Source organism: Ctenopharyngodon idella, chromosome 19, assembly GCF_019924925.1.
Source record: "Ctenopharyngodon idella isolate HZGC_01 chromosome 19, HZGC01, whole genome shotgun sequence".
Lineage (NCBI taxonomy): Eukaryota > Metazoa > Chordata > Actinopteri > Cypriniformes > Xenocyprididae > Ctenopharyngodon > Ctenopharyngodon idella.
The window spans coordinates 6228038-6251458 of NC_067238.1; the positions used below are offsets into that span (position 1 = coordinate 6228038).

At 35.8% G+C, this 23421-nt stretch overlaps 2 protein-coding genes across 2 annotated transcripts in view; one reads left to right on the forward strand and one right to left on the reverse strand.

The window, feature by feature from the left end:
• LOC127501090 (uncharacterized) overlaps positions 1-23421 on the forward strand; it is a 279778-nt gene that overhangs the window by 207579 nt on the left and 48778 nt on the right. The window lies entirely within an intron of this gene.
• psmb10 (proteasome 20S subunit beta 10) lies at positions 16817-21518 on the reverse strand. Its single transcript, XM_051872896.1, has 8 exons — positions 21267-21518; positions 20900-20993; positions 20628-20725; positions 20385-20525; positions 20061-20176; positions 19409-19467; positions 17752-17903; positions 16817-17213 (listed from the first exon to the last, which is right to left on the reverse strand). The coding sequence occupies exons 1-8, from the start codon at positions 21323-21325 to the stop codon at positions 17102-17104; spliced, it is 831 nt and encodes a 276-aa protein (XP_051728856.1). The 5' UTR covers positions 21326-21518; the 3' UTR covers positions 16817-17101.

The following is a 23421-nucleotide window of genomic DNA, read 5'->3' on the forward strand; positions in this document are numbered from 1 at the left end:
GAGACAATATTTTTTCACAACTGTAACACGCTGTAACTAAGTGTAATAGTATGTAACAGAATGTACCAGAAAAATGGCAAGACTTGTTTAAAGCGCATTATGTGTCTTGTGACCGCAGACAGACCAGAAAGACGACATCAGTTTTAGAACATCAAAAAGAACATCAGTACTACATCTCTCATGTAGTAGGAGTATCATGTTTTCATTAATTCCTGTGAGTAGCTGTATGTTTGACCAAACTCTGAGAGCAGTCTTCATCTAAAACTGCATTTTAACAAAATTAACAAATGATAAATTATCTAAATTGTAAACAGGGTGATAGACTGATAGTGGAAAAAAAATGGCATTTTTTGCAATAGATCAGAAGAGAGGTTTTCTGTATTATGTTTACATTGTAGCTAAATGTATCTTATATGTCGTACACACATGGTAAATTGTGTACGTATAATACCTGTACAATGATTGTTTGAATTTCTTCTTTACAAGGGTATGCAATATGCAATGTTATAGTTCTCAAATGAGCTTGCATTACAACAGTGTGGCATAGACTCTAACAAAACTGCGTACTATAATATGTACACGTATTCTTTGACGTCATGCTGGGATGTCGAAAGAAATGAATTGTTAAAAAGAATTGGTTTTGTCAAAAGTTCAGTCATACATCTAAAAAGATGCTTAAATGAATGGTCTGTGTTCATCACACATGTGATGATTTGCAAAAACTTACACTGACAGCAACCTGAGAGGAGTATTCGGCTAAAAACATATACAGACCGACAAATAAAATGCTACCAGTGATCTTGATAGTCTTTATAATGTGACTAAGACCAGTGAAGGGGGTACAAATGCCTATCACAATAGATCAAGAGTGGACTTCTGCATGCAGTATGACACTATTCTTACATAATGTCGCTGCTTTCTTAGTTACTAGGCCTCTTGAATTTAGATGTGCGAATTTATTGTGTTCACTTAATTTGTACAAATTTGTACAAAGATCATGTTTGAGATGCATCTATAGCTTTACTGCAGTGTGTAACTTTGTTTACCCACCTCAAACTGAATGAAATCATAGCTTTCAGCGCAATGGTTAGATATGTCTCATTTGTAATCGTTTCAAGCGCAAACAACCAGACTTACTTTTCGTGTCGATGCTTCACGCAATCCCACATCGAAGAGATGGATAATTATACTACAAGAACTATCGATTTATTTTCTTTGTAACTGCGCCCTTTGAATTTCTGAAAATATTATAACTGTATCAAATATTCTCATTGAGTTGTGTGTTCACATAATTTCTACATAGAAAATGTTTGGCTTTTATCTGTAGGGGAAAAAGCAATGTCAGTAAGCTATATTCAGTATCTGTTTATTTGAGTAAAAAATAATCTAAAAAAATTGTTATAAACAGTTGAGACACACTTGTACACTGGTACAACTATTTAATGTCATGTTGGTTGCTAAAATCTGGATTCTGATCTAAAGCATTACTAAAACCTTCACTCATGGTGTGGACCCTTGATACTAACGTACAAATATTGTATAATACATGTTGAAAATGACCAAAACTTTTAAATAAGACCTGTTCCAACACCACTGGGGAAAATAATTTTTGTCTAATACTCTGTCAAAAGAAAAACATTGTGTTATCTGGTTTAGTTGTATTTAAAAACAAGCAAACAAAAACATATTTCTTAAAAACATTGTGTCAAAAGAATTTGGTAACATGATTCTCTTGTTTCATCATGTATTAACTTTATATTTAACAGGCTGATAATGGTAGCATGAACGTAGAAATAACAACCGCGAATTTTATAAAGCAAAAATTGTGTCAGAAGACATGGTATGAAGATATGCTTGCTTTTAACATTTTATTTAAACTTTAAAACAATATTATTTTTTTTTTTTCTTTATTTTTTTTTTTAAATGTAATACAGTATTTGATTTTTGGTAAAACTATCTTACATAGTATTGTGTTTTCACCCATTGTCATGAGCCTTTGGCTATCCTTAATGGTTTCATTGTGTGAGGAACTGTTTGGAATAAGGTAATCTATTTGTTAAAAACATCACAGTGAACATTTGTCAGCATTATTCTTTTGGTTTACTTTACATTTATTAGGAATTGAAACTATAGAAATAAGAAAAGTAAATCGTATAGATCTATGAGACATGCGTCACCTTAAAAAATGTAAGTTTACATGTGAGGTTTTTTTAAACATATTTAACAGCAAAGATATTTTCAAGTACAGAGTCTGATGTGGACATTATCATGTAGGGGATTTGGATCTTTTTAAGCACAATTAAATATTCTCAAGAGACCCACTGATCCTGAAGTCATGTCTCTGAAAGACCTTGGATGTGTAGATTCACTCTATTGAAAAATGCTGTTTTGAAATTAACACAGTTGAAATAAATGACTACTTGTAGGGTGTTTAACACCCATGCAAAATTGTTGGGGGTCAAGGGGCATGTGTCCTGCTAGTGCCATCTCTCCCCAAAGGATGCTCAAGTGGCAACAGACAGGCTCAGCACAGAGAAGTGACTGATCTGTAAATCACCTCATCAACCTATATCCTGAGGCCATCATTAATGATTGTTGAGGATCCCTCTCTGAAAATGCATAGTGATTTTCTTAAAGATGCATCTTAAGCTAAATAAGAGCAAAGTTGAGTACTCGTTTTTATGGGGACTGTGTGTTTGAGTAGTCAAACACACAGATACCTTCATGTTTAGATTTTTTTTTAAATCAATTCAAATTAAATATTTCTAGTTAACATGCTGTTTTTAACATGCTGTTTTCTCAAGAACTTAACCTTAACCCTTCTGCTTAAATCTTTGAGAAATAAGATCTAAGATGACAATGTACAGGTTTTTGAACAGATGTTGTTTAATAAAAAGTATACTTTAGGTTAAATTTAAGCAATATAATTTCTACCATTGGCATCAGATGAAAAGATTTTAAAGATTTAATTTAAACAATATTTTAATTTTAAAAGACTATTTTAAACTTTTAAGATTGTGCTTTGAAATAAATTTAGTACAAAAACCATTCACTCTTGAATGGAGTTAGCTGTCTTAACATACACTGTGACAGAGGCTCATCTGTCTGACTCCACCCTCCCATCTCTCATTCACACTGGAGTTTGTTCCTGGGAGGATCTGGGGGTGTTTTATGAATTATTTTATTTTATTAATGCTTTTCGTTTTATTTTTACTTATTTATTGTCATTGCAAAATGACCTACTTTGGCTCTCTGAAAATGTAAGGTTTTTTTAAAATATATTTATTTTTAATTTATATATTAATTTAGCCTATATTTAAATAGTTTAAATAATTTTTTAGTAACATTATTTATATTTAGAATCATTTCAATTTAAAATAGGGTCACAGGGTCTGAATGAAATCATTGTTTCTCTCTGAAAATGCTTGGTGATTTTCATATTGAATTATTGAAAATGTAATTTTAATTTTAATTTTAAAAGATGTAATTTAAACTTTTACATTTATGCTTTGAAAACAAACGTTAGCTTGAACAAAATATTGTTTCATCCACCCCCGCTGACCTGCGTTCTCCCCTTCTGTCTCTGTGACTATCATGCATTGTTGCAAGTCACTTGGAGAGACAATGAGATAGTTTGTAAGCCATTTCATGTTAAGGACATCAACAAGTAAGAAATTTTATATTTTCATTTAACTAAAACTATAATAATTGGTTTCAGTAAATTTAGTCAAGTCAAGTCAAGTCACCTTTATTTATATAGCGCTTTTTACAATGCAGATTGTGTCAAAGCAGCTTTACAGTGATAACTGGTGAATAATTTTGGCTTAGTAACTGTTTGTTATTATTAACATTGTTATACTTTTATTTATTACCATCTTCATTCAAAGAACAGAATGTTTTTCTCTTTTGAAGTGTGTGTGTGTGTGTGTGTGTGTGTGTGTGTGTGTGTGTGTGTGTGTGTGTGTGTGTGTGTGTGTGTGTGTGTGTGAGAGAGAGAGAAAGAGAGAGAGTCAATGAGAGATTTTTAGATTTCAGTATAAACTAAAAGCAAAATGTTTTTATATATATATTTTTATTTAACTACCAAAATGTATCCCCCATTTGCAAAATACCTTTTTAAATTATACTAAATGATATTTTTGAAAATATAAAAATGAAAACATTTACTACGATACATGTGTTTAGGGAGAGAATATCCAGTATAAAAACAACCATGTCTTATGCATGTTTTACATGGATCATGTCTGAACATGTCCAAATTCCCTTTTTGCATTGACATTGTTAAAATAAATACTCTTTTACTTATATGAACACATTTTTAAAATTTGTATTTCAAACTAAAAGCAATTGTTAACCCATTCAGACATCATTGCTGGAGGAAAACTTTTTCCATGTTTTTATATTTTTATTTAACTATAATAATCAGTCTCATTAAATTTAGTAACTGTTTTTTATTATTCAGTGTGTTATAATATTATGGAAATGTGAATGTTTTTCACTTTTTGAAATGTGTGTGTGTGCGTTTGTGTATTCTATTTTATAAAATATACCATGTTTATTCTGTTATTTTGATCCGCCTGTTTCTTCATTAAAATCTTATTTTTGTTGCTTACACAGGAAGATTAGAGACGTGCAGGAATGCGGATGCTGTCACACGTGTCTAACCCCGAAAATCACCATCAGGACTTCAAATATGGTGTCAAAGTTCAAAAATCATCCATTTGTTCCACTCGCAAATGACCCACATGTCAATACCATAGATATTTCAAAATGCAGAGAATCAATGGACATATTCATAACCCATGTCAAAGGTCAACCACCATTTAAATTCCATAACACTAAGGTCATGGAGTTCATACAGCGGTCAACTATGGGGGGATGGGGTAATATTTGGGTGGTCCTGTGGGGGAGGGGCCAAGGTCATATGTCAAAGGTCAAAGTCATTAATCATTTTTTGTCATATGTCCCAGTATATTTACTACTAACAACATGTTTCCTGGAAACGGTGTGCAATGGGTTTGAGATACATTTTCTCTCGTTTGGTGGGTTTGTCAGAAATGTCAGCCCAATCAGCGGCAACATATAAACCACGCGGTATTAAAGAGACAGCTCGCACAATGGGTATGAATGTAACATAAAAATACTATATTTATATATTTTGCTATTGTATTGTGAAGTGATACTTTCATAAACTTTTCTATTCTCCTCTGATTATATAATGGTAAATATTACAATATCATAGCACAACAGTGATCAGCAATAATGATAAGCCTAATACTCACAATAAAATAAGGTCATAACACAGTCTCAGAGGTAAGAAGTGGATTATCCTTCACCTGAAATGTTTGTCTTTTCATCCTGAAATGCGAGGCAAATGTTGGATCACAATAATAATTAATAGTTTACACAAACCCCTTCACTTGATTGGGGTGTTCTCTTTTATTCTGGACGGCAAGGGCAGTGACTGTAACATCGAGCGTATTTTGCAGTATTAAATACGTATTTATACCGATTTCATCAGGCTCCGAAAATTCTTCAAAAAGAACACAAAGAATGGCCTTCTCAGCTGCCATAGTTGCAACGCTTGCGTCATCAGAACAGGGTGTTCAACGCACCGTTTCCGTTTAAAAAACGTTTCGCAACGTTTTGTCGGGGCTGAACGCAACCCTGATCACGCCGTTTTGGTGGTCCATGTAGCAGCCACCCAATAAACGTCTACTACTCTTTTACTGTGATATAAAAACCTGTTAAAACTAATGAGATTTTAATGAAAATATTGTCTCATACATATAAAATGTTTATTTTCGCATGCCAAGTCGCAATCGCTGGCGTTGTTCATTGGGTCAAGAAACCTAATCCATGGATACTGGCATGCAGCCATGTGCCTGATTTCGACGCTGGGGAAATACATAAAGTAAATCTGCCTGTGAACACTTTAGGCTAGGGGTTCTTAACCTTTTTGATGTTGGGGCCCAAATTTTACAGTACAAAGTGGCCCAGGGCCCATTCAAATATTAGCACTGTATTGGTTTATTGATCTCACCCTTGGTTTGATTTGTATTCAATAACTAAATGAAATCCACTTGCAGTTTAACAGTTTATTATTCATGTGTATGTAAACCTGCACATACAACAAGAATTCATGGAACAAATCAATCTGCATCAAGAACAAATTTAAAGGCTCAAGTCAGGCATATTAACACAAAAATCAGTTAGATTTGACAAATTTTACTTACAAAAAATAGAAAATGTATATAAATAAAAATAAATAAAATAAAAACAATAAAATGTGTTGCTAAAATAAATAAATTCAAAATAATATTTTTCAAATTAAATAAATAAGTTGTAAATGAAAATTGAAATAAAGTGCAAATGAAAAAATATAGCTTTATAATATGCAAAATAATTTGATAATTGTTTCAGCAGTCTACATTTTTGCATGGCAGAACCTGAAGTTGCTCTTCATATCTGTTATAAATGAACAATAACAGTCACAACAGTCCAATTTGAACAAGCTACAACTCCCTATTTATGTTCCCCTCTTAATGAGATACTTGGGCCTGCTTCACAGACATTATCAGATCCAGCCTGGGTGGAATGGGGGAAAGGCTCACTCTCAGAGTAGCCTCCAGTGTTGCTTTGAGTCTGTTTCGGTCCTTGGTCTTAGTTGTGGCCACAATGGAGAATCCTGATTCACACAGGTATGTAGTTGTGAATGCGAGGAGTAGTTGCAGCCCTCAGTGCTAGACATGGGTACTCTTTTGAGACAGCAATCCAGAAGGAGCCCAGATCCAGTTTGCCCCACTGCAACTTTAAAGTACTGTCAGTGGCTACTTCCAGAAGCTGGGATTCCAGATATGAGGGCAAAGCAACATCATTTTTAGTGGGATCCACAGAAAATGGGTCCGCAATCCATATGTGTCCCTCTCTGGGATCCTCAGGAAAGTAGTCATCAAATTTCGAGCTGGCTTGACTTAAGCATTTGTGAGTTTTCGTGAGGATTTATAGTTTATGGACTGTTTTTTGATTTCGATAATCACATCTACCAACGGGAAAGCATCGATGGCATTGATAAAAGAGATCTTTGAAAGCGAAACTAAAGTGATTATTGCCTTGGCCAGCGACGCAATGGGTAGGACGCAAGATAGGAGCGGACTCTGCGTTTGGTATGTATAAACTGTATTACTGCATTTACAACGCTTATACTCATTTTTGATTGAATTATTATTATTTTAAAATGTGAAAGAACAGCAACCAATATGATAAACTATTATTTGACCAAAAAAAAAGGTCAAAACTATACGTTTGGGATATGGCAAGGCTACTTGCACACTGCACAGCTGTCTGCAAGTAAGCATACTTGAATAGAATGGCCATTTCAGTAAATCTACATTTTGATATTGTGAAATGGGTATTATTACATTGCAGAAACTGTGTGTATAAACAGTAATTTCTTTGTTTCAGTTTCTGTTGAAGATTAGTGAGCAGCAGCTGGCATCACATCTCCAGGAGGCAGACAGGTGATGCTGAGGTGATGCTCAACACAGGTGACAAAAAATGATGCACATATAAGGAATTATACAAATCTGGAGGAGAATGTTCTAGATTGTAATAGAGTCTTGTGTCTCCTGAAAGAATAAAACTGATCAAAATCATAAAACGCCTCTTTTTTTGTTTGTTTGTTTGTTGGTTTGTTTTTTTATTATAGCACAGACAAAATATACTATAATATATATCACTTTCAGCAGTGTTTTATGTATTTTCAAAGGGTTTTCTGTAAAATAACACTGCGATATTGGATTTAAACCACTGTAAATGGTATGGGGAGACTTTTTATTTAGGTATACTATATACAACAATTTTTTTTAATCAATTTTAGGAGTGTTTTATGTAACTTCTAAGGGCTTCCTGTAAAATGACACCAAGATTTTGTATTTAGAGCAAAATCAACCATAAGCATTGTTTGATGTTTGATGATCGTGTTGTTTTACATTTGCGTAAGCAATCTTCTCCTAATAGTTTCTGCTGCTTCTTCACCTGTGTTTTTATCCGGAGATTCTGTATTAAAAGGAGCATAATACCGTATAACAGTGAAAACATGGATAGCCAGAAAATTCAGTCAGTGGCAGGGAAAGAGTTGATTTAAAGTAAATTCCTACACACCAGTGGACTAGCTTACACAAAAATTCACATACTCAGAATTATGAACATCTCTGTTTTCATTATAAATCAATATTTTCAAACAATGTAAGTTTATAAGACAGTATGTAAAACTATGTGAAAAAAGTATTTAATAGGCTACTCAATTAAAAGATTAAACACAACTACAAGCCAAGTATACTTAGAATACTTAATTATAATTTTAAGTATATCTTGATCAAAAGATTGAGTACATGTATAGTCCAAATATACTTCAACCTTTCTGTCAGTATAAGTGTGTTTTTAAGTATATTTCTGAGAAGTACATAAAAAGTAGACTGAAAGTATACTTTCTTATTTTTAGTTTAAAAGAAGTATACTAATAGTGTGACACAGACTCAGGTTGATTGGGATCCATAAGCGGTTTATTAGCAAACAGCAAACTCACAGTACAGGCAGGCGTGGGTCGAATCACCAGGGTAAACAACAGTGTCAGAGACAGTCCTATGATCGTGGTCATAACCGGGCAAGAGATCGGGGCAAGCAGCAAACAATCAAAGACGCAGTCCAGGCAAACAAAGGGTAACAGGCAGGCGGCAAACAATCCAAGGTCAGTAATCCAAACAAGGTCAATACACAGGCAGATAGAAAACAGGGGGAAAACGCTCAGAAATTGTTGCTGGGCAAACAATACTTCGCGAGGAGTGTGTGTGAGTGTGAGTGTGAGTGTGAGTGTGTGTGTGTGTGTGTGTGTGTGTGTGTGTGTGTGTGTGTGTGTGTGTGTGTGTGTGTGTGTGTGTGTGTGTGTGAGTGTGAGTGAGTGTGAGTGTGAGTGTGTGTGTGTGTGGCTTAAATAGCTGGCTGACCTGAAACAGGTGCGCTGTAATCAGGCCAGGTATGTGGGCGCTTGGGATTTGTAGTCCAGTTAGTACTCGGGAGAGTGAGACCTCCGGTGGCCAATCGAGGGAACTTCGCTGGCATTCGTGACAAATAGCTAGTGTTGGGGAAAGTTACTTATAAAAGTAATGCATTACATTATTGCCTTACTTCCTAAAAAAGTAACTAATTGCGTTAGTTACTTTTTATGAAAAGTAATGTGTTACATTACTTTTGCGTTACTTTTCTCACATGGGCTGAGAAAAGTACAGTACAGTAGAGGGCGCAGCTTAAATAAACCTTTCAGCTGTACTGCCATTCTAGATTAAAGAAGAATAGGATACAGTAGAAGAAAGTTCAACACTCTTATTTTTAAATCTAATCTAAAGTAATTTTTGCTTATTAGTATGGTTGAATTAGATCATTGAAGGTCAGCAGCAAAGACATTAAATAAAGTATATTTCTGCAATTTAATATAGTTAATTATTACAGGCGTAAAATTTGTGTATTACATGTTCAATCAGCATTTGTTGACGTAAAATTCTGAGATTGCATTTCACTGTTTTTATTCATTTTGAGGAATACTGAATACTCCGTGGACCATTCAAATAAATGTTTTTGACAAGATGTTTTTTCATACATTTAGCATTATTAAATCAGCATGTCAAAAGAGTTTCATAATAAACAATGTGTCACAGTCTGTTCAGTTTCTGTTTGTATGGACTTTCAGTTTTCATGGACTTTCAGTTTGTTTTCATTTGTCAGATGTTCCTTTGTTCAGTTTCCCGCCACTCGTCTGTCTCCTTGGTTACCGTCATCATTAGTTCATTCTGTTCATCTGTGTAGTTCATTACCTTGTTTGTGCAAATATATAAGTCCCTCCTGTTCAGTCACTCCTTGTCCGTTCACCGTTATGTTAAATGTGTGTTGCATCTGATGGTCTGCCTGTTAGAATTATCATTAAAACCTGTAGTTTTTTATTTATTATCTTCGTCTGTGTCTGCCTTCCTGCAACCACCATGACACAATGATATAATTGGGAAAATTATTTGTAGGTGGCAAGGAAAGACAACTAAAACTTTGAAATTAACTAGTTAATTAGTTAATCTCAAATATCCCATTTCTGTGACAAATACTAAGGCATATCCAGTCACAGCTATGTAAGATATTTCATTATGTGATCTGTGTATAGACATGTTATTTAACTCATTTAATCCCACCAGTTACAATGACAAAAATTTTGGTTGAAGGGTCTACGGTTATTTATGTATTTTACACTATTGTCAACTATATCAAAGTGTTGATCAAGTCAAGTCACCTTTATTTATAGCTCTTTAAGGCCACAGATTGTTTTATAGCTCTTTAAGGCCAAGCAGCTTGCAGTGATAACAGCAAAATAATGCATTTCAGCTGTTGTTCAGTGCTGATTCAGTTCTGTTGTAAAGACCATCAATTATTAAATTAGTTTGTTTCATTTATAAAGTATAGTTCTGCAAAAAATAATAATAACAATAAAATAAAAATAAAAAATGCTGTCATCATCCAGCTTAGTTCAGTTCTCATACAAGAGTCAGTACAGTCGGATCAATAATATTGTTGAATAGTGTCCCCAACTTAGCAAGCCAGAGGCTGCAGTGGCGAGGAACCAAAACTCCATTAGGTGACAGAATGGGAGAAACCAGGCTCAGTTGGGTGCCAGTTCTCCTCGGGCCAATGAACGAAAACAGTGTGATTATGATTCAGGCTGCATCACAAGTCAGAATTCAGATTGGGATCCTGAATTCATGATCTTGAATTCATTTTTTTTTTTTCATTTTACTGTCACACCTAGTTTTGGTTTTGTAGTTCATAGTTTCATGTTCATGTTTCATGTTTTATTTTGAAGTTTAGTCATGTCTCATTGTTAAGTTCCCAGTTTGCCATGTGCTCCCTTTTGTCATGTTCCCCTTGTTATGTTCCCCTTGTTTGTCATGTTCCATTCATGTGATCCTGCCATGTGCTCCACACTGGAATTTGGCTCAGTACATTGACTTTGCACTTTTACTGAGCAGCTCATCATTTACTGTGGGTTTTACGGACGAGGAGCCCTGCAATCCAACAGTACCCACCACACCAGAGTCTCTCCACAGCACAACCATCATGTCTGGAGTTATCCAAGCCATGCCTGCCAAGCCAGAGCCTGTTCACATCATGTCTACCAAGCCAGAGTCTCTTCACGTCATGCCTGCCAAGTCTAAGTATCTTCACATCAGGCATGCCAAGCCTGAACCTGTTCACGTCATGCCCCACAATCCCACAGTGCCTTCTGCCATACCTGAGCCCTCAGCTAAGATGGATGCCACGCCTGAGCCATCAACCAAGATGGCTGCCACGCCCGAGTTGTCAACCATCACGGCCGCCACGCCAGAGCCTCCAGCAATCATTGTCATCATGCCAGAGCTTCTTTACGTCATGCCTGCCACGCCAGTGTCTCCAGCCAATATGGTCGCCTCACCAGAGCCCCCTTACATCATGTCTGCCCAAGTTTCCCCTGGAGATTTTTCTGGAGCTGCCCATAGAGGGGGGATTCTATTACATCTAGTTTTGGTTTTGTTTGTTAACTTAAATAAAACACATGGGTTCTTCAGCAACTGCCTCCAGTGGATCTATTACATTTACAAAATGCCACATGACCAGTTTTAATTACAGTTTGCCCTTAAAGGGATAGTTCACACAAAAATGAAAATTATCCCATGATTTACTCACCCTCAAGCCATCCTTGGTGTATATGACATTCTTCTTTCAGACAAATACAATCAGAGTTATATTAAATAATGTCCAGGGTAATCCATGGTTTATAATGGGAGTGGATGGTGCCCCAAATTCTAAAGACAGAAAAAATGCCGGCATCCATTATAAAAGAAGTCCACACGGCTCCAGGGGGTTAATAAAGGTCTTCTGAAGCAAAGCGATGCGTTTGTGTAAGAAAAATATCCATATTTAAAACTTTAGAACCGGTAAGCTCTAGCTTCCGCTAACCATCATACGCGTGTTCACGAGAAAGTAGTGTCCCAGCTTATAACGTAAGACGCAGCGCTAGCTCCGATGAGAATATGCTAGTCTCGCGAGAACCAAGTACAGCAAAGGAAATCCACGCGAATTGTTTGAGCTATACTCTACATTTTATTAAAATGGTTAAAATGGTAATTTCTTGTGAATATCCAGGTTGCTTCAACAAAGCGAAAGTCTTGTGATTACGTGCACCGTTTCACAAATTCCCTGTAAAGGATCCTTAACGTTTGAAGCTATGGCTGCTCGCTATTCGCTGGGATGTAAATACACCCGTGGAGTCAACATTTCTGCTCCGAAGATTACAAGGCAGAGAAGAGTGGAAGTAAAGACGAGTTCTGAAATCATCAGCTGTGCCTACGCCTGCGCTGTTGTTTCAGCCAAACGAGGTATATTGTCAACAAATACTGTAATATGATTGCTATATAAAGTTAAGTAATCGCTCATGTAACTGTTGTAAAGTTTTGTAATTATTTTTTTAATCTCTACATGCAATTTAACATTTAAAACTAGCACAACTCGGTATTCCACCAACTTGAGTGTAAAACAAATGCATAGAGTGAATACAGCTAGCCCACACCTATAACAACATAATATTTACACACAAAAAAAATACTTGCTCCACAGACCGTGTACCACCAGGTCCTTTAGGCCTTGGTTTGACGCTTCCAGTTTATATGAAGTAAGGAGAATACTACTTCGAATACACTTTGGCTTAACAAATGCAGAAAGCCTTCATATTGTGTTACACAGCAGAGCTCAGTCCTCTCACCAGCAGCATCAAAAACTTCAAAAGTGGCATTCCAATCGCCCATTCGTGGCAGCAAACTTTCTCAACCTCTGTTGGTATAGCTTCACATATCCTGCATGAGCACCACCACGGCGGCGCGTTACGGCTGCGACGCGGCTACCGGTGGTGATCCGCGGCTACTCTAGTCAATGCTTGTTTGCGCTAACCGCGGCACATTTCAGAAACGGCTCACTGCGCCGCTTTGCTAAAGATAGGAGCCAAGTCTATTTTTGACAGACGCCGCAGATGTGTGCAGTGTAAAAAAGGGGTCATGAGCTCTCCATCTCCTCAGTTCTGTTGTTTGTGCCGCTGCTCCATCTCCTGGTCCTGGTCGGTATTCCGGTTCAAACAAATATGGCTGGGCAAAAAACTCAGTCTCCTCTTGGCTTATATCGAAATCCTCCGACATTTTTCTTTACAAATCCTAGTTTTATACTTTTAATTTGTGACCGGTATTTTGTTTTGCTCTCTCCTATGAACTTCCATGTTCATCACCGGAGCTCACACTGCGCCTGCGTGCTACGTCATACGCTGGGACACCACTCTCTCGTGAACGCGTGTATGATGGTTAGCGGAAGCTAGAGATTACAGTTTATAAAGTTTTAAATATGGATATTTTTCTTACACAAACGCATTGCTTCACTTCAGAAGGCCTTTATTAACCCATTGGAGCCATGTGGTCTTTTTATAATGGATGGGTGCAATTTTTTGGACTTCAAATTTTGGGGCACCATCCACTGCCATTATAAAGCATGGATTACCCTGGACATTATTAATATAACTCCGAATGTATTCGTCTGAAAGAAGAATGTCATATACACCTAGGATGGCTTGAGGGTGAGTAAATCATGGGGTAATTTTCATTTTTGGGTGAACTATCCCTTTAACCCTTTAAGACCTAAAGGGAGCGCCAGCACTCCCGTTTGTGTGTCTCTGTTTAAGAGCCAATAAAAACTGAACCCATATAGGTAGCATAATAATTCTTTTTGCATACAAAATCAGAGACTTTACACGTTCAGATCAAGCCTCCAACATGCTCCTGTTGCGTTGTTTTCACCCTGAGTAATATGCGTTTACAACAAAAACAGCACAGCCGCTAACTGAATACAAATATGTAAATTTCACATGCTCATAACTTCATGAAAAATTATATTAAAAAAATCATAGAAAATGGCACATCATTATTTAAAGCAGATTTTCACGATTAAAATGAACCCAAAATCAACACAACATAATGTATTAGGAAGATCACAAGATATTACTCACGGAATGATGTAACATACTTAGCTAAAAACATGTATCTCATCTTTCTGGGATGCAGTGTGTATCCAATGTTCCCGGAACCATCCATGTTCGTTTTCCAACGTGGAATAACACAAAATAGGTATAGGTATTTTAAAGCTTAGAAACTCACCTTTTTAATGCATCTAACCATTTTGATAAACTCATAATGAGTGCTGAGAAGTGCCTCTAAACCAGAGTTCACCGGCCTTGGCCGCCTTCTAGCTGCGACAAAATGAATAATACTTTATTCAATTATAATTTATGCTATCACCACAAAATTTGAACCAGATGCAGCACACATGTAGGAGAGTATCACCAAAAAAGATTTTTTCTCTGATATTATTTTCTTCCTGAGTTATTCCATGTCAAAAAAAAAAAAAAAAAAAAAAAAAAAAAAATTAAATTATAATAAAAATTATATATTTATTTTGATTTTATCAGCAATTTTTCAGCATGAAGATGTCCAAATGTAATTTATATTTTCTAAAAATGTAAAAAGTGTTCTATCAAAAGATACCTACCTTTTGACTCTCCTTGCTATAGTTTTGGAGTCTTTATTTTTGTATGTCGCTCAGAAAAACAACTCTAAAAAAGCCTTCAGGTCTTAAAGGGTTAAATGGTCTCAAAACACCATAAAGGAAAGCAATTAATACATGTCTAAATATCATATTTGCAATTGCTAAGACTTACAATTGCTTTCTTAATTTTTTTTTTTTTTTTTTTTTAACTCTTCACTTAGTTCTCCTACCAAATGTTCAGCTTGGCACAGCAGTTAATTTTATATTCAAAATGCACTAAAACTATCAAAACACTTCATACATGTCTCAAATCAAGGCATTTTTCCATAACACTAGGTTGTCACCCAACAAACACACTGTTTTCTTTAGTAAAATTTCTTTACAAAAGAAGAATGACGCTCCTACTGTTTAGAATTCCTTGAAGTACATTACATGGGTCATGTTTATATTACAGTACAAAATTATTTCTGTTTCCCCATTTTGTATAAATGGTAATGAAATTGAAAGACTAACACCTGATTAGGCATTTAGCTACAAAAAAAGTGGCGTAAGTATTGAGAAACTGGTCCTATAGCGATTGTAGGTTGCTCGGGATCATACAGATCACAGGACACATGTGACCAGTGGGAAAACAGAGCCTCATAAGTAACTGATTGAATCCTGTTATAAAACTGCTGATTTCAAAGTGTTGTAACATTACACAAAACAAGGTAAATTAAAAATGATACTTTTTATATTTATTCCTGGTTTATGATGCCCATTCCACCATAATTGCATTTTATTCAAAGATATATTACAATATTGTTACAATAAAATATTATGTTACCCCTCTTTATGGGACAAATTATGAAATCACAACTACAGAAATTAAATGACTTCATATTTTCCATATATTTAAGGCTAAAATCATTTTCTAAAATTAGTTTTCTACGTCTGACCTTTAACCTTTTTCTTCAGGGTGCCATCATTTTGGAAAATTGTCTGAAACATCACACATATTCAAATGCATTTTCACTATCTGAAAAGTAGTGAAAAGGTCTTAGTGTTTCACAAAAACATTAAAAAGCTTTATTAACATTCCATTTCAACTTGTGCTACTATATTTCATTTGGAACTCACATGTGAAAATGTCAGAAACTTGAAAAAATTCAGATGCAACTTCGCTGCCTGGAAAGCAGTGAAACCATGTCTTAGTGTTTCAAAAAACATTTAAAAAATCTTTAACATTGTTTCTTTCTTGGAATTCCAAATCAATGATTGTAGTACAAGTGAAAATCAACAAGACTCTTTTTCAGTGTAGCCCACACTTCCAAACATTTTCCACAACTCGATTTTGACCTGTTTTAGTCATCATTTTTGGAGCATCCCTGCTTGTCAGTGTAGTGAGGTCAATAGGCAGTGGCATCTTTCCTATTATACTGCCTGCCAGTAATGAAAAATAGTGCAGCTACACAGAAAATATGTAGCCCCTAAAAGGACTTTGTCATCTACGCATAATGCACAAATTTGGTCTTTGAGTTATTGATTTTATAAAATGTGCATTAAAAATGAGCAAAAACTTTAGAAAACACATTTGGATGTACAATGATTTTTTTTTTTTTTTTTTTTTTAATTGAATTTATATATTTTCTAGTCTAAAATGAACTCACAATGGAGCCTTGACAGCATGTGACCTAACATGCTTATGTCTCCTTTACTTCAGTGTTGCCAAAAATGTCAAGCACATGGCACATAGATTTGAATTTTATTGGCTAAAGGGGATGTCTTATGATAATACTAATTTTTTTTTTTTTTTTTTGGTTGAATATTATTATTGTATTTTCTCTGTATCATTTATAAATGATACACCATAAAAGGTTAGATTGGGTCTTATTCAGCAACTGATCAATTTTTAACTGACTGATTTGTAGTTTCTTACCTGTAACAATTGTGATCAAGAATAATTCTCATGCTTCCACTAACTTTATGTCTGCTCACTTTTCTTTGAACAATGTGGTAGTAATCAGTTTGTGAAAATATTTCTCATCATGTTGAAATATCTGGTTATAAAGCTTTTATAAAACTATAAAACTATTTATGATTAATACTGCCTTTGCATCCAACAAATGAATATTTAGCTTGATTTGTTCAGGGGGAAAAAAACACTCTGACATGACAACACTTTCATTTTTTTTTATCTTAAATTTTATTAAAGTAACTATATTATATATCTGATGGGATAAGGACACAAACACACTTTTCAAAATTTTACATTTTTGCAAAACAGATTTGGGCAGTTAAAATGCAAATGACTGAATACAGGGTCCTATAAAACTCCTAAAGCATATGGCTACTTCTAAAAATAAGAAATATATTTCCTCTTTTATCCACAAAGAAAAACTATACACATATCCCTTATATTGGCCAAAGAGTGAAGGAAAGAATGAAAAGAAATGCAAATATATTCTTATTCAGTGTCCATCATTTGGACAGATTCATCCACAACATCCAGTGTTAATGGTATCACTGTTTTTGTGAGCACAGCAGTAGTGCCTGGCTTGTATCTGTACGTTCCCTCCCTGGTGCAGTAGAAGAAAGAGAGAAAATGTTTTTGAATCTTAACGTATTTTATGAATAAACATGTACAGTTGTAAACTCAGAAAGTTATTAAAAGAGAGTTGATCAGGAAGAGAGGGGTATATTGCAGAAAGCAGGTTATGCATAAGTTTACATGGTATTGTAAATAGATGGCTTTAACATTTGGTTTCCAAAAACTGAGGTAACCTTTAGGGTACCTGTAACACACACTTCCCCACACTTGTTTTTTTGGTTAAATAAGTAAAATAAAATCAAGTTAAATAAGTAAAATAAAATCAATAGTGCACTTTTACTTTTTTGGAATTTCCAGTGTGAACACTGGAACATACTCTTGAGCTGACTGTGGTTTGGAACCAATGACTGTAAGTAAGAAATGTAATCAACCGAATGTTTGGGGTAACCCTGCTTTCTGGAATCCTCCAGGACAATGTGTATATTTAAAAATTCTAATTTTAAAATTATGAATAATTAGATAATGTTACTGCAATCTTCCACATTACACTCATCAATTTATCTTACCTCAATCCTTTCTGAACAGGCTGGTCATATCCTCTCAGATAATCCACACCTTTCTCTGTGATCACACATAGGTCTACATTGCTGCCGGAACCCAGATCACAGAAGATGCCTGCAGTGATGGCATCTCTCACCAGCTGCTTTCCTTCCTCCAGCTTTTCATTCCCAACAGTTTATGTAGGTGTGGGTTTGACAAGAATGAATGTGTGTTTGGGGAATGGGATTCAACAAAAAAAGATCACATTGAGGGTAAGAAGCAAAGAATAAAAACAAATGAATTTTTTGCAGATTGTAATACAGAACGAGAACAAAATTCCTCAAAAATTGTTCTGAAACAGGATGCAACAGTTGGATGTACAGTATTTTTTGTAAAAAAAAAAAAAAAAAAAAAAAAAAATTATGATTTGTTTTACAGTATGTTGATTATATGCAGTGAATAAATAGTTTTATATTGTACTGTTCTGTTATTTACAATTATTCACTGGATTGTAGTTTATTCCAAGTTGTTCTTTTACCTTTGTCTTCTTTTGTCAGTGAATGTTACATTGAACACTCAAATTTGGTAAACGGAAGCTTAAGTATGCTTGCTTGACACGCAAGAACCATTGCGGTTCATTCTTTTGTGCCTCGCCAGCATGTTTGCACTTCCGTAGGTCCGTAGGAACAGGGGCGCAGGAGACATTTTCAAAGTGGGGGGGGGGAGATTGTTCTCCCGCGGTACAAATCGCGTTCCGGGGGAGAAATGGGAACGTGGGGGTGATGCGAAATGCTGCGAAATGCCGCGATGCGACCGCAAAAGGCACTTTCACTTTCGCGATCAAAGTGCACACCACTGATATGCATTGTAAATGCAGTATTACAGTATACACATACCAATTAAACGTGCAGGTCTCCTCTCGTGCGTCCTCCCCACTGCGTCGCTGGTCGAGGCAATAATCACTTTCGTTTCACTTTCAGATATCTCTTTTATAGATGCCATCAATGCTTTTACCTTTCTAGATGTAATTACCGAAATCAAAAGAGTCCATAAACTATATCCTCACAAAAATTTCAGTCAAGCCAGCTCGCGCGTCAACCTGAGAGATTAGCCTCCTTACCTTAAAGTGTCAAATTTCTCGGTTTCTGAATGGACAGTTTGGCTTGATTGACAAACGCTAACGTTCGGGCATGATTTATATACCATCGACCTGTCCTAAAACGTTAGCACGCTTTGATCGATTGTTTGAAGATCGCGTGTTTCTCCGTTCGAGAGCGCATTTCCTGTTCACATCCGCGACAAAACAGTTGATTATTTACAAACGAAAGCTCACAGAAACTGTGAAAATGAAAATGGTCTCATTTGAAAAAAAATATCCTAAGCTAAAAGATGATATAGTGTGACTGATTGAAGCAGCCAATCAAAAGTGCGGGGGTCGATTTCTGTCTTTTCAAAACTGCGGGGGTCCTGACCCCCCTGTCCCCCGTGTCAACGGCGCACCTGCGTAGGAACCACTGAGGTTTATTCTCAGGTGTCAAGCAAGTTTTTGGGTAAAGTACAACTTTAATGGGCCCTCAGGTGTCCCTAGACCCCTAGTTAAAACAAATGCAACTACAATAACAGCAATTATACAATACCATGTTGGAAAATATCAATAAGAATGTCTAAAAACAGTTGTCTAACCTCCATGTTTGGCTTGTAACGATCTTCAAATACAGAAATGGCAGCAGCTGCTCCAGACCCTGAAATATATAGTTTTGATAAACAAGTGCAGGTGGCAAAAAAAAAAAAAATTGTAAAGATCGAGGGCCTCGTTTATAAAATGTCCGTATTTACAGATTTGATCTTAGAGTGTGCATGCGTTAAAATCCATGCCAACGTTCATATTTATAAAAACGGTCTTTGACATGTGTGTGCTTAGCGCCAGCAGCAAACGCGCACACTTTTCCTTATGGCAGAGAGTCGGAGTACTGCAGGTATTTGGAAATCTAAGCAATTCTTGCTGCTCGCCACTCTCAAGTAAAAGATTTGGACGTTGACTGGTGCTCTGTTAATGACATTAATTAGGCGCCGTTTACAAAGCGGAGATCGGAAACCATTTTCAGCTCACAATTTCAAGATCATTTGCAGATAAATTTCACTTCTGAAAGAGAGGCGTACGCACATTTTTTTTTTTTTTCTCGTTGTAGGCATTGTGTACGTTTGTTCTCTGAATCACACACACACATTTGAGAAATGATTGTAAGATCAAATGTTGGAAGGTTTCTATGCAGCATTTTATAAATGAGGCCACAGCATTCTGATTGTGTTCATTCAAAGAAAGGGGGTAAAGTACCCATGGTAAGGAAAGGAAGCTTATCATAGGAACCATGAGGGTAGATGCTATAGAGTTGTGGGCCGTTAATATCCACACCTCCCACAATTAGAGAAGAACCAATGTGCCCTTGATACCTATAAAAAAAATGGGAAACAATCAGCCCTAGTCCTAGAATTATCTAAATAGATAAGATAAATAGTCCTTAAATAGTCCTTTAAGATAAACTAATATTGTCAGTTAACTAGTGAGCAATATCTTAAATACAGAATGATGTACTGACATATCAATCATTTTGACATGATCACTTGAATCAAATTGAACGACTTTATGATACTCTTTCACCTAAACAGCATCTGTTTGAGCTGTCGGGTCACCATGGCCACAAGAGGAGGTCGTCCTGTGCTCAGTGAATGCAGTTCCACATTTGATGACATCATCTGAGTAGTGACCTCAGCATCAGCTGCAACACCTGCACCACAGCAGCTATTGTGGTAAGAAAAAAATAAAAATAAAAACAGGCACCATAAAATTTTGTTTAGACAGAGAGTTGAACTATGATGATGAGCAACCAAAAGATTTACTCACTAGATTTTGGGAGCTATGTAGTGGATTTTCATGCAGTTTTTATCAGCTACAACCATATCATCCGTGGCTCTGGTGTCTGCACCTAAAATCACTCCATCCTCAAATAAAATTATTTTTGCTTTATTATAATTAAATATTATATACCATTATATTAATTATGCTATATATAGCTATGTTTATTTGCATTTACTTGATTACAATAAAGACTTAAATTATAAATACTTAATCAGTAATTAACTACATATATCGTGCTTTGCGGTATCAAAACTGACTTTGAATATCAAGCCAGCGATGGTGGTGCCAGTCTTCCTGGCGTTTGGAGCACTGTAACCCTTCTCTGATAAGTTTACTTCCAGAACAGCATTTCTATGAATAAAACAAAATACAATACAATACAATACAATTAAAATGCATGGGATTATTAAGGTACTTTTTGTTACTACTACGTTTGTATGTTTAGGAGTAGGCCTAGGCCATGTTTACTCATTCACGTGTCAAAAAGACTTTAACGAAGCCATAGCGTATTCAACACATCACAGCATACATATTAGCGCTTAGCAATCATTGTAAATTGTAGTTTATGTCTTTATCATATTATTTATTGTTTACGTCTTGATCATGTTGTTATATATGTCTCACCTGCGTGTGTTCTCAAAAGAGAATCCTCCAGTCGGCGTCTTTGTCGATGTGTGTAGCATCTTTCACCTGCACACTGTATGATATCTAAAGTTATAGCTCTAACAATCAGCCTTGGGTAAAGCTCTTTCTGATTACCGCTTTTGAACGTTTACTGGCCTCTGCTTTACACAAAGAGTCGGTGCGTCAGCACTTTTAACGCCCCAAACTGCAAAAGATCCTTCTTTCACTTTCACTTCTGACACATGATCGCTTATCTAGGCCATTCAGTCGAATGTTAGGCCTATTTTAACCGAACGGTTAGGGGTTATTTGTCCACAAACATCGGTCTATTTTCTTATACATTGTAAAAGTGTTTTTCTACATTAGCTAGTTTTATTCAGTTATTTAGCTATTTAATCTGACTAATTTAAGATGGAAAAATAGATTTCACCAATAAAAGAAATTTATGAGTAAGATCAAGTAGAAATAAACCCTTAATTAAACTGTTTTCCTAGGGAAACACACACACACATATACATATATATATACATATACACATACATACATATATATATATATATATATACACACACACACTGAAATTTCGTTGGTAACACTTTAGAATACTGATCCTTCATTAATGAATAACTACACAGGAACAAATGAGTAATACATTATTAACACTCTAGTTCTATCAACTAACAAGAAACTCTGATTAATGAATTAGTAAGTAATAGTTTTAAGTTGAATGTGGTAGTTCACTTTTAGCTAATCAGTATACTGTTTTTTCATACCTCCCAGAGAACTAAGAACTACTATATAGAGGTGCATAATTAACATGAATGATGCATAATATAATTAAAGTAAAGGTCATGGTAACCCACTATTACCAAATCCTTCAGAAGGAATTACTAATTATTAGGGGTTCAAGCACGTAGTGCTGAAACCCTATTGTAATTGTAAGGATTTTTATTATTATTCTTCCGCCGTAAAACGAATTGTGCAGACCAAACCGTAAGGCCTAGAGGCTTGAAACTTGGCCAAATGATAGGTCTCATTTTGGGGAGAGGTTGACAGAGTATGACCCCAATCGGCCAATAGGTAGCGCTACAGCAATCAAAATTTCAAAATCGCTCATAACTCATAGACCATTTGTCATAGACTCAAGTGTGTTATATCATTGTTATCCTTGGGTCAAGACGAACAAGACGATTTCATTTTCTGCCATCTTGGATTTTGTCCAAAACCTACTTTTGCGAACTAGTCCTAGGTTTTTCGCCCGATCGGAACCAAACCAGTGCAGAAATGTTCTCTGGAGTCTGAATATCAATAATTATCAAAAAAAAAAAAAAAATTTTGATTCATGGTCGCTAATGGGCACCAAAACGTACGATGTGGGCGGAGCCACTTTTACTAAAATGGCTATAACTTGTGAAGGAAATGAGATATCTTCACCAACTCCACTCAGTACACGTGTGTATAGGCTCATTCTTTGGCCACAGTAAAAAAAACGCGACGATTGGACACTAGGTGGCGCTGTAACTTGAAAAAAACAGCTGTAACTATTGCAACCGTTAGTCCGATCGACTTGAAATTTGGCATGCAGTGTCTTGGTCCAAGGGGACATGATAGTCTATGAGGACACTGGCGTATCTCAAAAATCATGGCCGCCATCGGCCAATGAAATTTGAGCACCTATTAGACAAGGTTAACGGAGGCCGATCAGAATGAAACTCGGTGGGCATGTTCGACTCATGGTCCTAGAGATCTGTAAGAATTTTAAAAGAAATCGGCCACTAGTTGGCGCTAAAGAGTTTTACGCCTCTGTAATCACGTGGTGTTTTTACAGATCCACACAATATCATTTGATAGATCTCCTCATTCTGATCCCCATTTGGGTCGCTATAACAGGGTCATTTAGAAAATGTGTGTGGCAAAATATACCTCAAAAGCCTATAAATCCTAAATGAAAACTCTGAACTTTACAAACATAGGTGAGCACATGCCACATATAATTCTAAACAAGCGTGAAAAATTTTGTGTAGATTGGGCAACAGTTATAGAAGGTATAACAGTTAAAAAGGTGAATTAAAGCTGCAAGCAGCATTTACCAGGGTTCAAGCATTTAAGGCCTTTAAGCACGATGTTTATGCGTTACGAGAAATTACATTTTATT

Coding starts and splice junctions, on each gene's coding strand:
- psmb10 (XM_051872896.1), bottom strand. CDS start 21,325: ATGCTACACACATCGACAAAGACGCCGACTGGAGGATTCTCTTTTGAG. Junction 20,526..20,627: donor TACATAGCTCCCAAAATCTA/GTGAGTAAATCT, acceptor TTACCACAATAG/CTGCTGTGGTGCAGGTGTTG. Junction 17,904..19,408: donor GTTACAAGCCAAACATGGAG/GTTAGACAACTG, acceptor GGGAATGAAAAG/CTGGAGGAAGGAAAGCAGCT.